Source organism: Schistocerca americana, chromosome X (assembly GCF_021461395.2).
Source record: "Schistocerca americana isolate TAMUIC-IGC-003095 chromosome X, iqSchAmer2.1, whole genome shotgun sequence".
In the NCBI taxonomy this organism is placed as follows: domain Eukaryota; kingdom Metazoa; phylum Arthropoda; class Insecta; order Orthoptera; family Acrididae; genus Schistocerca; species Schistocerca americana.
The window spans coordinates 489,808,591-489,823,371 of NC_060130.1; the positions used below are offsets into that span (position 1 = coordinate 489,808,591).

Below are 14,781 nucleotides of genomic sequence, written 5' to 3' on the forward strand. Positions count from 1 at the left end.
GTGTGAATTCATGACTGGAGAAAGTTGCCGTTACCAGAGGAGCAGCGTGGAAGCCGTGGAATGTGTGCAACAGGTTGAGGAAATCAGTACACAACCCAGCTGGCGAGAGCGAACATGTCCGCGACTTTCTAAAGGGTGTCTAGTTGTACACCCTGGGCAGCACTTCAAAACTATTTATTTTCCTCGGGCACATAACCCATCTTCAGTGGCGTCTGATATATAGGATGAACACCAAACGCATGCATATCTATAGCGATAACACAATAACACTTCGTACACACTAAAGAAGAAACAAAAGCATGTCTACACCGAATGAGCCGGCCGCGGTGGCCGAGCGGTTCCAGGCGCTTCAGTCCGGAACCGCGCGACTGCTACGGTCGCAGGTTCGAATCCTGCCTCGGGCATGGATGTGTGTGATGTCCTTAGGTTAGTTGCGTTTAAGTAGTTCTAAGTTCTAGGGGACTGATGACCTCAGATGTTAAGTCCCATAGTGCTCAGAGCCATTTGAACCATTTTTTTTTTACATCGAATGACCTGCCTGTCAGGTATAAAATCTTTACGACGATTATAAATAATGTCGATCTATAAACAGAGAACCCCGAAAAATATGAAACTATAATTGTAACATTGCACATAACCATGGCTACGTGACCGGAATAGGGTCCATTATCTCGCGCTAAAAGTACACGTTATAAAACTGCACTACGCTAAACAGAATGACAATGGCCATCTCTCTAATAGTTTTTCGTTTATAATCACCACACAGATTCTATTCCTGATAGGCACATAGTTTGATCTAGACGTCCGCGGTATGTAAGTAATCTTTCATTCTACTTTAGTGTATACAAAGTGTCCTTATGTTATCGACATAGATATGCATTTATTTATTGTTTATCCACTGTATCAAACATCAGTCATGATTGCCTGCGTTCCCAAACACAGGTCTGGCGAAGAAATACTTTTGAAATGCAACCCATGGTGTACAAAAAGACGGCCTTTATCAAATACATACAAGCTGCGTAGCACTCGGCGTACAAGATTTTTACGTTCGCTACTATTGTACAGATTGTTTCAGACCTTGCGAGCCTACATCACTCCGCAAGCATTTGTGTGTTGCCTAGCGGAGGGTAATTCATATCAGTATTATCTATTTTGTGTCCTATTCCATTCGCTTATTGAGCGAGGAAAAAGTGACGACTATCTGTACGCCTCTGTGCGCACCCTAACCTATTATATTTTCATCATGATCACCATCTCATACGATGGTGCAGCACCATACTCTTTCTCTACGTTTATCCAGTAAGGTTTCGCGAGAACAACGTTGCGTTTCTTCCAAAGATTTCCAATTAGGCTCCCTGAGCATCTCTGTTCCACTTCTACCATAAAATCTTCAAAATGAAGAATATCTAGTGGTTATGATAAAATACCAACAAAGTTAATTAAAGAGTTTTCTTCTGGGTTTAGTGAGATGTTTAGTTATTTCTGCAACCGGGCGTTTATAAATGAATCATTTTCCGCTTGGTTGAAATATATTGAAGTTAAATCTCTGTTTAGTAAAGGAGACGTAGGAATACCGTCAAATTTCCGTCCAATTCCACTATTGCCAGTGCTTTCGAGAATTTTAGAAATTGTGATATGAAACCAGCTTCCTAACCATATGAGTACAAATAATATATGTCAAACTCATAGATCGGATTTCTAAAGGGTTTCTGTGTTGAGAAGACTATTTACACACACAGCGAGAATATACAGGGGACAGACAAAATACGGAAACACCACGAAAAATGCGTCCTTGAATATAAATGCAGATACTAGAAAAGCCTGAAGCTGGCGCTGTCCTACTTGACCACGTACAGCACCCGTGCATTGCCCTCAATATGCTTTTTTTTCCTTTATTGTATTTCGATTCCCCCCTCAGGGGCCGGCTGGCAGCAGCTTATTACGTTGCTCTGCAGCCTACAGACTTTTTAAAGCGTAAGAAAGAAGAGAAAAAACAATAAAAGCAGGCGATAAAACGGTGACTGAAATTGTAAAAACGGCGGAAAATTGTGGAAAGTTAAAGCATAAAGCAAGGGGTTGGCAAAGCTAATAAAATACACAGGAAGCAGACAAGGAACATAGTAGACAGACAATTAAAAAAACATGGCGACAGTCTGGTTTCTTTTCGCAAGAGATATAAACATCACACCCAGCGACAGTATGATGGCCGTTCGCAACACTTCGGAGAAGACACATAACACTGAACACTCCCTGTAAAACACTGTACTAAAATGCTGCACAAAGATAACACGTCATAGCCGAGGTCAGATGGGGGGAAAACAAGGAGGGAGGAGAGGAAAAACGAAAGGGGGGAACGAAAGGAGGGAGAGGACTCATAAGGGGGGAAGGGGCAGAGCAGATGCGAGAGGGAATGGGAAAAGGCAGAGGAGGGAAATGCAAAAGGACTCAGGGGAGAGAAGGGGGCAGGGAGAGGGTAGGTGGGGAAAAAAAGAGGATGGAAGGGGGGAGAGGGAGCCCAGGAAAAGGACGGAGGAAAGGAGGGGGGGTGAGGATCAGAGTTCATAGGAGGGATAAATGGAGGGAGAGAGGGCATCATCCGGGAGGGGGAGTTGATGGAAGCCACCTTGGGAAAGGAGATGAAGGGTGTAGAGATGGAGGGTAGGGGGGACACAACAGTGAAGACGTGACAGGGGGCGGGGATGGGAGAGGAGAGGAGCAACCAGGGGGTGAGGGGATCAAGGCAGCGGGAGGTGTAGAGTATGCGGATATGTTCGAGGAACAGGAGCAGATGGGGGAAAGGAATGAGGTCATAGAGGATCAGCGTGGGGGACGGGAGGCATATACGGAAGGCGAGGCGGAGTGCATGATGCTCAAGGATCTGGAGGGACTTATAGAATTTGGGGGGCGGGGAGGGCAGATACCCAGGCGAGACTGGCATAACAGTGGATGGGACGGATTAAGGATTTGTAGGTGTGGAGGATGGTAGGGGGGCGCAACCCCCATGTCCAGCCAGAGAGGAGTTTTAGGAGTCAGAGGTGGTTGTGGGCTTTGGATTGGATTGAGCGGAGATGAGGAATCCAGGTGAGGTGACCCCTCAATATTTTGCAAGTCTCAATCTTGGTCAGAAAACTGTTCTGCGTAGTTGTGAGTGCATGATGTCGGAGCTAAGTGAATTTGGTCAGACTGCTGGTGCTCGTACTCCGTAACCAATGTAGCCGAAGTATTTGGTGTTTCAAGACGCACTGAATCGAAGATTAATGAGGTTCATTCAAATGAAACCTGGTCAGTGCGTCTACCTTTGCCTTACACATAAGGTGGCACCACGTAACTGCGGGTATGGTGGCGCCATCTATTGGTAGAGAGACTGATGCGTGTGCACCGTTTGATGTTGCAAAGCGCCAGTGTGGTTTCACGCCAAAGAGAAGGTGGACACACAGGTTATCCTCTACTACTGAAAAGCAGGCGAGTAAGCAGGAACAACGAGGAGTGATTCGATTTTTGGCGGCGGAGGGAGTTGGAGGCCGTGAAATGTATCGATCGATGAAGGCTGTGTACAGTCTGAGTCTTTCAAGAGTTGTGGAATGGCGCAGATTCATTGAGGGGCGCGAGTCACTGGAAGACGATGCTCGTCCTGGATAAGCTCATCGTGCATCACACCGGAAATGGTTGTGGAAGTGACTGTTTTAGTTTTGGACAACCGCAGAATCACCGTGGCCGAGATCCATCGGTTACTGGGTATTAGCGTGGGCATCACCCGCACCATAATCCATCAACAATTGAACTTTCGAAAAATCTGTGCGCAGTGGGTTCCCCACCAACTGACCGCCGAACAGCACAATACTCGAATGGCGCTGCCTGTGAGTCATCTGCAACGTTATCATGAGGAAGAATACGGCTTTCTGTCGCGTATTGTCACAGGTGACGAAATATGGTGTCACCATTTTGAACCGAAAAGCAAGTTTCAGAGCAAGCAGTGGAAACATGCGACTTCACCACCTCCAAAGAAATCAAAGGCCGTGCACACTAGTTCTGGTCAGGTTATGATGTCATTTTTTGACCACAAGGACCCACTGCTTGTCGAGTTGCTGGAACGGGGAACCACAATCAATGCCTAGCGCTATCGAACCGTTTTACAGAACCTTAGACGATCCATCAAGTCGAAACGCCGAGATATGTTGTGCAATGGTGTTATCCTCCTGCATGATAATGCCAGCTCACACACAGCCAATGCGTTGAAGACGACATTGCAGCAGTTTCGGTGGGAAACGCTGGAACATCCACCGTACAAAAATTCAAATGGCTCTAACTTCTGAGGTCATCAGTTCCCTAGAACTTAGAACTACTTAAACCTAACTAACCTAAGAACATCACATACATCCATGCCCGAGGCAGGATTCCAGACTGTAGTCCCTAGAACCGCTCGGTCACTCTGGGCGGCTCCGCCGTTCAGTCCCGACCTTTCACCGTGTGACTTTCATGTGTTTGGACCTCTAAAACAAGCTATTCGCGGACATCGATTCGCAGCGGACGACGAATTGCGTGATTTTGTCCAGGCCTGGATCCGACAGCAGCCTACTAGCTTCTTCAAGGATGGAATCGACCGGCTAGTGTCGCAATGGGATAAATGTGCCAACAGTTCTGGCGACTATTTTTGAGTATGTATACTGTGTATAACTACGTCTTTGAGTTAGTAAAATCGTTACCGTTACTTAATACTAGTGATCGGGTGTCATTTGAATGCCCCTTATATACTGCATACAGGGAAAGCGGTAAAACACCATCCGCTAAGTCACAACGCGGACGATCGTGTGTGTCGAGTGGTTGTGACAGACGATCATTGAAGAGGATTCTGACGAAAAATACTTCGCTTACTTTCATGGGATCATTTTTTGGGACAACTCATCAAGCCAAACTAAAGTTCTCAGAGCCCAAAAACTTGTTAACGAATGATTTGTGATGTGAACTCAAGAACGTCTTGCAGAGGCCTTTTCAAGGAACTGGAAACACTAAGGCCATCTGTACAAGGACTGTAAAGGAGTGCATCGGATAGAGCAGCTAAATCGGCGACTGACTGCCGACTCACTGGCAACGTAGTCTCGTACACGTCGCAACTCTTAAATGAGAACTTGCAGTTCTCGTGTGCGAGAGTGGAAGAGACGGAGTATTGCCTGTCGCACCCGAGCATCATTTGGTTACACTCGGCGTGCCAAGTTCAGATTAAGCTCAGAGGAAGATGTGGTTATCTATTACTGTTACACACGAATGAGAAAACGATGAAAATTCAGAATTCATTCGTACATCCAGAGTAACATAAACTGCGGGCTGTATGTAGCAGCAAAGGAGCTGCAACCATCAGATCCGAAATTCATAGCTTTTTATAGAATGACGAAACCGTGCCACAGTGGTTTGGCACAGTCGGTTTCTTCCGCCATAGATTACGTAAGATGTACTTTTCGTTCCAATAGTGAAGAGATCCTGCAGGATTCAGAACAAGTCTCAAAAACGAGAATACACAGCACAAATTTACAAACAACAGCAAATATTCTTGTGTTTTTATGGAACAATCAGTACGCCAGGAAAGCTTTAAACATCACATGCTTGTGTACCTTCCGCAGATTCCAATTGAGTTGGTCCTCATGGATGCAGAATAAGGGAAAAAAGCCTTAAATATTTTTCATTTAAAAGGTTGTAAATAACTTGTCACAGAATATGTGAATGTTCAGTACACTAAGGCGCATATGATAATTCTTCGACTATTGTAGCCATGCATCATCAAATTGAAACAAAATTCTACAACACTTACGTACAGTGATCCCATTACTGCACTGAATTTGTATCGGAGTCAGATTGTACTAATAGCCTACTCACATTATTTGATATTATTAGCAACGTTTACACATCAGTCGGTTCTATCTCGAAATTCATCAGTTGAGTAGAAGGAGTTGGCCACCACAATTTAATGCTTTAGGGTCCTCATAAACTAGAGTTTATTAGTAATTGAACTTTTATGGCTGCATAACACAGCGTCATTTTTATTTTGAAAATCCAAATGTCTTGCAATTTGTGCAGAGTGTGACAAACTTCGCTTTACAGACTTTGAGGACAGGGTCCTTACACCAAACCCAGAAAAAAATGTCTGGCAAAGATGGGCTCTTAAGTGCATACATTAAGAGATATGAGCACTTTTTCATCTTCGATAAGCCGGCCGGTGTGGCCGTGCGGTTCTAAGCGCGTCAGTTTGGAACCGCGTGACCACTACAGTCGCAGGTTCGAATCCTGCCTCGGGCATGGATGTGTGTGATGTCCTTAGGTTAGTTAGGTTTAAGTAGTTCTAAGTTCTAGGGGACTGATGACCTCAGCAGTTAAGTCCCATAGCGCTCAGAGCCATTTGAACCATTTTTCATCTTCGATACTGTAAACCATATCTCTTTTACTGCAAGCTCTTTGCTTATCATATTTTGGGAGGAGGTAGTATGGACCAAAATAAAAAACGTCCAGTAAACAAGGACTCTAAAATGCATTCCTTAAGAGCTATGAGCAGTTATTGAATAGAAGAGATATGTTTCGCTGCAGCGAAGATGAGCAAGTGCTCATTCTTTTAAATTACGCATTTTGGAGCCCATACTAAACACGACACTTTTTTCTTGTTTTGGTCCATACTGCCTCCTTCCAAAGTACGAAAAGCAAAGAGCTTGCTGGAGAAGAGCTGTGTTTCACAGGATCGAATATGAACAAGTGCTCATAGTTCATCAAGTTTACTAGACATTTTTTCTTCCTTTGTTGCAAGCAACCTGTCCTCAGAGTCTGTAAAGGGAATTTAGTTACACTCTGTATGCGTGGAAATGCAGTGATTATAGTTTGCGCTCATTAAATATATGTGAAAACCATTATGTTTACACGTATGGGAGATTTGTGGCTTTTCTGACGTTTTCCAGCAGTTTTAGCCCTTCGTTTGGACTTGAAAATTTAGTTTCACAGAACGGAACAAGCTGCTGGTCACACAAAAGAATATTTCCGGTACGATGTACATTTTTTTGTACATTTTCGTCCAGTGACATGCTGGAAATTTTATTTTAAACAATAAATGTACAGTATACTACACGCCATACGAATTTTTCCTACTTCACTCTATGCTTTCTGTCAAAACCCTCCTGCAGTAGCGTGGTAGCGTGTAATGAAATAAAGTGGGATGTCATTCCATTTCCCGTACAAAGCTAGTATGCGCAACCTGCTTGTTCATTTTCAAATTAAACCTATACAGAGCTGTTTTCGAGGACACGACGGAACGCATATCGCTTGGCAACGCGGACACCGACTCGCTTGCAACTATTTGGCAACGCTTTGCAAGCGATTTACTGGTGAGTCACTCTCCAGTCGCGCCATATCTGGAGCCCTCTTCAACTACACATGAAGTGATCCACAATCGGCCTGTTACCAGCTCACGTCGGCAACGCGTTTCATTTGAGTCGCTCCGTGTGCGGCGGGCCTAGCTAATTCTTCAAGGGTTCAAATGGCCCTGAGCGCTATGGGACTGAACATCAGAGGTCATTAGTCCCCTAGAACTTAGGACTACTTAAACGTGACTAACCTAAGAACATCACACACATCCATGGCCGAGGCAGGATTCGAACCTGCGACCGTAGCGGTCTCGCGGTGCCAAACTGAAGCGCCTAGAACCGCTCGGCCACAGCTGCCGGCAACTAATTCTTCCCAATACTTTTATTCCTTAGCGACATTTGTCAGCTCAGTTCTGGAATCAACACTAAAAATAAGAACAATCTTCTCAAAGATGTAAGGTCCCCTAAATGTAATTATGTGAGCTCAGAATGGGGGAAGCGGGATCAAGCAAAAGTCACCAAATCTTATTTGAAGGGGGGAGGGGAGAATGAAAATCTCGTATCCCACACAATGACGTCATGATTTGGAGAGGGTTGGGTTTCTGAAATCGCTGCTCCCTCAGACCTTTCACCAGGTCGTCCACGGACACGTTGGTGTCGATCTGAGTGCCAAGAACAGAAGCAAGACTCATCGCTAAACAGCACAGAATGTCCGAGCCCCTGACAGTTGTCTGTGATATGGTGACGGCAGAGCAAGACGCATGGTAATTCGAGATATCAAGCCAGCTTCCACTAATCTGTTTCCGACGTTTTGTGGTGACACTGAGCCTGCAGCATCTCTCTGAATATCATCTGTTGTCATCCGTCTATTCGTCAGATCCAGTCGAACAATCCTGCGATCTCCTCATCGTGTAGACCTGGAAGGACCCATGCTCACTCTCCTTGCTACACTGCTGTCCTGAGTACATCTGTCGGCGGCATGATGCCACTCATGACAGCGATTCGAGCTTTCTCGAAGTCCGAAAATGGCGATAAGCTACACGTGGATATGCTCTGGGCAGCTGTGTTGCAGTCTCCAACTGAAAAGTTCCATAATGTTAGATACACTCAACAGCCACCATGAAGTCATGCCATCCTTCATCTGCAGGAATGGCTTTTTTCTGTACTTAAAATAAGTGTACATAAGGATGAAATTTTATTAAAATAATCACTATGGTGTGAAAATACTGGCGTATCAGTTTGGAAACGTTCGGTCAAGGTGTTCATGGAGTAACACTTTCTATATCCGTCAGTGTGTGATTATTACTTAGCACTGTTCGTGCATGGTATTTACCAACCGACGAAGAAATGCAGTGAGCGTTTGAGATGTTCAAATGGTTCAAATGGCTCTGAGCACTATGGGACTTAACATCTATGGTCATCAGTCCCCTAGAACTTAGAACTACTTAAACCTAACTAACCTAAGGACATCACACAACACCCAGCCATCACGAGGCAGAGAAAATCCCTGTCCCCGCCGGGAATCGAACCCGGGTGTGGGAAGCGAGAACGCTACCGCACGACCACGAACTGCGGGCGTTTGAGATGTTGAGATACTGTATGAGCACTAGAGTTTTGAACTGCCAGTGATATTACAGACAGACATATATCAAAAAATTATGTCATGGCTGAATAATCATTAAATGGTAGTGGCTTTCTGATTCATGTCCGTACTTTGCAAATCCTGGGTTAACTCGACAGTTACCACACGCGGAAGAAATGCTATTTAAATTCCTAAACGTATCAACAGTTTTAATAGAAAAGAATGAATGCTTTGCAATAAACGCTACATACATGACACCAAATTTCTGTAATTGTGTATGCAACATCTTACTACGAGGACTGTTTATTTTTTTCCCTCCGATCGGTCGCAAAATGAAAACCGAAGATAAAATTAAAAATGATTTATTTGCAATATTTAGCAACACCTTCCAGCTACTTCTCTATGTAGTCGCTGCTCCGACTTACACATTTGTCGAAGCGTGGTACCAAGTTTCCGATGCCCTCGTTAGTGAAGGCAGTCGGCTGTGATTACCGCCCAATTCCTATGCTGGACTGCAGGCCGTTATTCGCGCCGAAATGCTGCCCTCATAGTCAGTGGTTCATGTGAGCGAAAGGATGAAAATCAGAGGGAGCCAAGTCCGGGTTGTATAGTGGGTGAATGAACACTTTCCATCGAAAACGGTGCAGAAGAGTCTTTGTGGTCCCTGCAGTGTGGGGTCTAGAAATGTCATGAAGAAGAAAACCCACGACAGTTACGTTATGTGGACTGCATGAAATCAAATCCCTCAGTAGGACTTCGCACTTGGCGGGAGACACTATTTTCTAGGCATATTTATGTGCTCATTGTAAGCTCAGAGTTGAGAAGTACGACGTGACGCGATAGACGGCGTACTAAAGACATTTAGCAACACATCTGCTCAAAGCATCGCCGGATTTTCACTGTGATTTTAATTTCGCCACCGATCGGAACTCCGTCTGAAAGAACCTGTGAAGGCCCAACGGTGACATTCTCAGCGGATAGGCGTCACTGGATGCGGATATGGAGCGGCATGTGGTCAGAAAACCGCTCTCCTGGCCGTTGTGCCGGCCATTGTGGCCAAGCGGTTCTAGGCGCTCCAGTCCGGAACCACGCGACTGCTACGGTCGCAGGTTCGAATCCTGCCTCGGGCATGGATCTGTGTGATGTCCTTAGGTTAGTTAGGTTTAAGTAGTTCTAAGTTCTAAGGGACTGATGACCTCAGATGTTAAGTCCCATAGTGCTCAGAGCCATTTGAACCTGGTCGTTGTCAGTTTTCGTCATCGGAGCCGCTACTTCTCAGCCTAGTTCCTTCTCAAAACAGTGCGGCAAGGCCGTTGGCCGACAAATCGGAGGTATCAATAGCAAGCAGATGCGGTGTGGCATTACGTGTAGAGTGGAAGTCGCGCTAGTTCTGGCGTATAAAATCTTCAAACAACTTATAGGAATACAGCCAGGTGATGTCTTCGACAACCGCCGATATTTCGGCAGTTGTTTGAACAATGCATATGACGCTTGCGGTTGGCTTTATTGAATAAGACTGGCCCGTGAAAGGCAAATGACAGAGTTCGAGTCTCTGCGTGACGTGTGATTTCAATTAATTCCAAATAATTCTATAATGATTTCATACCATTCACCTCTGCAACAGTTCAGTTGTCAGGAAACTGAGTAACGAAATGTAGGTTTAAAAATTGCCTTTGTTGCATATACTCCAAAATTCCCTCCTTCTTCCCTCACAGTTTGTTCGCGTACTGTTCCTTCTATTACACTTTTACTTCGTAAATCGTACTTTACACACTCTCGCTGTCGCGACATTGACGATTTTGTAACAATCATACGACTTATAACAACAAACAGTGCCATTTTTGGGATCTATAGCCCCTGATGCGAGAAATTTTGTGATAACTACCCCGCAAAAATAGCATTTTATTGCAGTTAAAGGTTAAAACCTATACCGCATCATTCAAAATTTGTTAGTTAAGTGTGTAAAACACTATACAATTTATTGAATTAATTAGATCAAAAATGAAAAAACTAACATCAGCACCGCTGTAAACAACTGCAGCAAAAAAAGAGAGAGCAAATTCCGCGCAGTATACCAGTTTTAATAATAGTGGTTAGGTTAGGTTAGTGTTGTTTTAACGTCCCGTCGACAACGAGGTCATTAGAGACGGAGCGCAAGCTCGGGTTAGGGAAGGATGGGGAAGGAAATCGGCCGTGCCCTTTCAAAGGAACCATCCCGGCATTTGCCTGAAACGATTTAGGGAAATCACGGAAAACCTAAATCAGGTTGGCTGGAGACGGGATTGAACCGTCGTCCTCCCGAATGCGAGTCCAGTGTGCTAACCACTGCGCCACCCCGCTCGGTAATAATAGTGTGTTGTAAGTATAAGCAAAACTCTTTATTTGGTAAATGCAAAATAACAAAACGAACGTAACAAGGAAGCGAAATGTAGTCATATTTAAGTAAAATACATTACTTTCCCAAAAAATGTGTGTTAAAATGACAATTTTATTGTTTGCTTTGCACCTATATTTCATACAAATGATGTTACCTTTAACTTTAAACTGCCAGAATCTCGTTAACCATTCTTTTAAAAGTTTTAGCGATATCCCACTATCAGTGCCACGCGTTTATATAGAGTGCCACTGGGAATCTGACGTGATGCTTTGAGTGGTGACTGCTGCTTGCCCCTCCAAAAGTTCAGCCGAATAATCCCATACCAAATAATTACGCCGATGTCTTTTACGATTTATGAAGGTCCGTATCACAGAATTAAAACGATGTCTTCTTTGTTTTAAATTTTTGTTGTGCGTGCTTCTAGGCTGCAGCCTAACACTGCCTGCGGGTAAATGCGGTCCAGGCAACAGCTGTTCTGTGGCAGGTGAATAGCCTCAGGAACGAAACAAGCGACTTGTGTTACCCCCCGTTTTGTGTTATTCCCCCCCCCCCCCCGCGCCGTTGTATTTCTGAAGATTTTTATTGCATTTGCTGCATGCTGTTTGACCTATGCATTTTGAAATTGTCTCTTTTTTATGAAATTTTGGTACTAATTATAGTTGCTTTCCACAACAATACACACCTATCTTTTTTCACCGTCTGCCAACTAATTCCGTTATTACTTTATTATGTTATGCTAGAGAATTTTATTGAAGTTCCAATCAGCTTGTCGCATTGGCGCAGGAGAATATCGATACTCTGAAATAGAGGGATATATCTTGATAAAGGTAAATACACTTCATGATGTTGGCTCTACTGGTGCTGAAGCATTTTTTGACTCACTTGTTTGAGACGAGTCGTGTTTCTCGGCGGTGCCGCAATGCTATGTAGAGGGGACCTGAAGTGTTGGTGTTTCAGCGGGTGGTTCGGATAGGATGTGTTTGTTGCAGAGACTACGAAGTGTTTCTCTCTAAAATGTAAATAATCGTGAATGATTAGTGCTGTAATCACCAAAAATTGCCCTCATTTAAGATGGAAGTGAGCGGTACGCCGTCGATTACCAAGGCCTTATGTTTCATTTGATTTGGCCTCAGCCCGTTTGTCTTTAGATCCACCGTTTGTTTAGTTATGAAGCAAATAGTTATATCATTAGTATACGCTAAATTATTTAGTAAATGTGAGTGTGCTGTCGGTGATAAAGTGTTAGCTGTCTCGCAACCTGAAACTAAGATTATCACTTTCACCTAATGTTTTTATTGCTGAGAGACCTAAAGCCATAGAAAAAGTGAAATCTTCTAACATTGGGTGTACCATAACTGAACATAATGGAGAAAATCTGTCGGCTGTGCATGAGCAGAGCTGAAGATTTGATTTCCATCTTCGAAACCACTGACGAATTTGACCGTACCGTTGCAAATAAAATATCAGCATGCGTTGCCATAGAGGTCAGTATTGGACAGTTCGTTTGTTTATATTTTTTAATCAATAATGTTTCTCGTAAATGTTAAGAGAGAGCTGAATGTCCTCAACTAGCATGCCTGTGTTGTTTAATGTAAGGGTTGTCTGCAAAGTATAATATTAGGTCTTTGCTGGCAGAATGATACCCATATTGTCAAAAGTAGTTGTTTTAGTGATGCTATCCTGTTGCAAGAACCAATGTTTAATACCTGTAGGTGTGCATATAGCTGAGTAACTTGTCATTTGTAATAATTAGTTTTTCCTTTGATAATTATTTAATGTGTTAATTAGTTGTAAACATTTGTGGACTAAATAACATTACAACTTGTAGGCTATGGAAGGTGATGGATTGCCATCTGAAATTTGTAAGGAATGTGCCTCGCTCTTGGATGTTATGTATAACTTCAAGGAAAAATGTCGGGCATCAGACTGGACACTTCGAAAGCTGAAAGCTAGAGCGACACATCATCGTGTATGTAAAACTGAATTTTTTGTTGTAGAAGTTGTTCAAACCCTGTAGCATAATTGTTGCATCATGAAGTATGTTAAGTACACTTTCATAATTTTGTAAAACTGTTTGTTTCATTAGCTCTTACAGATGCTTTTTTATCACTGCAGTTATTCTTTTCATAGGAAGCTATATGCTGTCTCCATCTTTTGTTTCGATGTTAAGCTGTATGTATATAGGCCTACAGAATTACCATGCCAACAATGAATTGCTTATTGGTATTTTTAATGTGTAAAATCTCTGGCACATGTAATTTACTTTTACATAAATTGGTCTCTAGTCACCCCTAGCCATTTAAAGTGTGTTGTACCATTATCTGTGTACTTTTATTTAGAGCAATGTTTGGGAATGCATATAACGAAATCGTTAGCATAGTGTGCATTGAGTATCTTGGGGCAGACATGTTCACTTTTGGTGAACTGTAGCCATCAACATTTACTTAGCAGTTGTTTAATTTATTTTTTATTGCTACTTGGGGAGAGAGGTGAGACTTGATCCATTTTTCACATTTTATTTTTTAAAATGGCAGGTATAAACTTAAAAAAAGTTAAATTTGTAATAAATATTCATTTTCAACTATTTCTGCCCCTGGTTTTAATTCAGTCCTTTGCCATTTAGTATCATAAAAAATTAAAAACTGAAGTTTTGTAGAATGGATCAAGTCTCGCAATGTTGGAACATGGCATCCCTTTATTGAGAGACATGATTCTCCACTTTATTGTAATAAATAAAAGAAGTAATTCAGTATTCAAACCAATTTTATTTTGTCAGTAAGATGTAAAAGATGGAACTGAGGCTCACTAACAAAAGTAATAAATGTAAGAACCTTAAGAAACAACTTTATCCATGGTCTTTAGAGGCATTGATTGAAGTGCAGTGTGTAGAGTACAAAACATGTTAAGAGATCTCCAAAAAGTCATGGAGTTCAGTAATCTGAGATCATATATAAGATAAAGTACATTCATACAAAGAAAAAGTATACTTCATGCGGTGATCAATAATGGTTGCCTGTGTTTGAAATATTTAAAATGACAAAATTGTAGATGAACATACTAATTATTGAATATTAAGCCCTTGAATTTGACACTGTTAAAAGTGAAACTGGCAGCTCTGTCATTCTTTGAAGAAAATACTGTAGATAAGAATCACTCATAGAATTTGGTTTCTTTCAGTGTCACACATATCTTCAGCTTCTGGCCACTTGAACCGTTAGCCCCTCTATCTGTCTCGCACATTTTGCGGTGAAATTCTCTTCATCAGGAACATTGATAATCTCCTGCACACAGTGTTTTTTTTTTTTTTTTTTTTTTTTTTTTTTTTTTTTTTTTTTTTTTTTTTAATTTCAGCAGAATCCCTACCACTCAAACTCCCAAAGTCCTTGCCAGACACATGAAAACAGTTCTTCACTTTCAGAAGTTTGTATTTTAGGCATATTCTTTTGTTTCTTGTTTTATAAATTCAGTCTCTTACATCTTCCCAC

At 42.6% G+C, this 14,781-nt stretch overlaps 1 protein-coding gene across 4 annotated transcripts in view; it reads left to right on the forward strand.

Annotated features, from left to right (window-relative positions):
- Positions 1-12,197: 12,197 nt before the first annotated feature.
- LOC124555524 (zinc finger protein 84-like) overlaps positions 12,198-14,781 on the forward strand; it is a 299,284-nt gene continuing 296,700 nt past the window's right edge. For all 4 annotated transcript variants that reach the window (XM_047129476.1, XM_047129477.1, XM_047129478.1 and 1 more), the window contains exons 1-2: positions 12,198-12,780; positions 13,125-13,265. In XM_047129476.1, the coding sequence (XP_046985432.1) occupies positions 12,661-12,780; positions 13,125-13,265 (261 nt within the window). In that variant the 5' untranslated portion in view covers positions 12,198-12,660. The remainder of the gene's footprint in view (positions 12,781-13,124; positions 13,266-14,781) is intronic.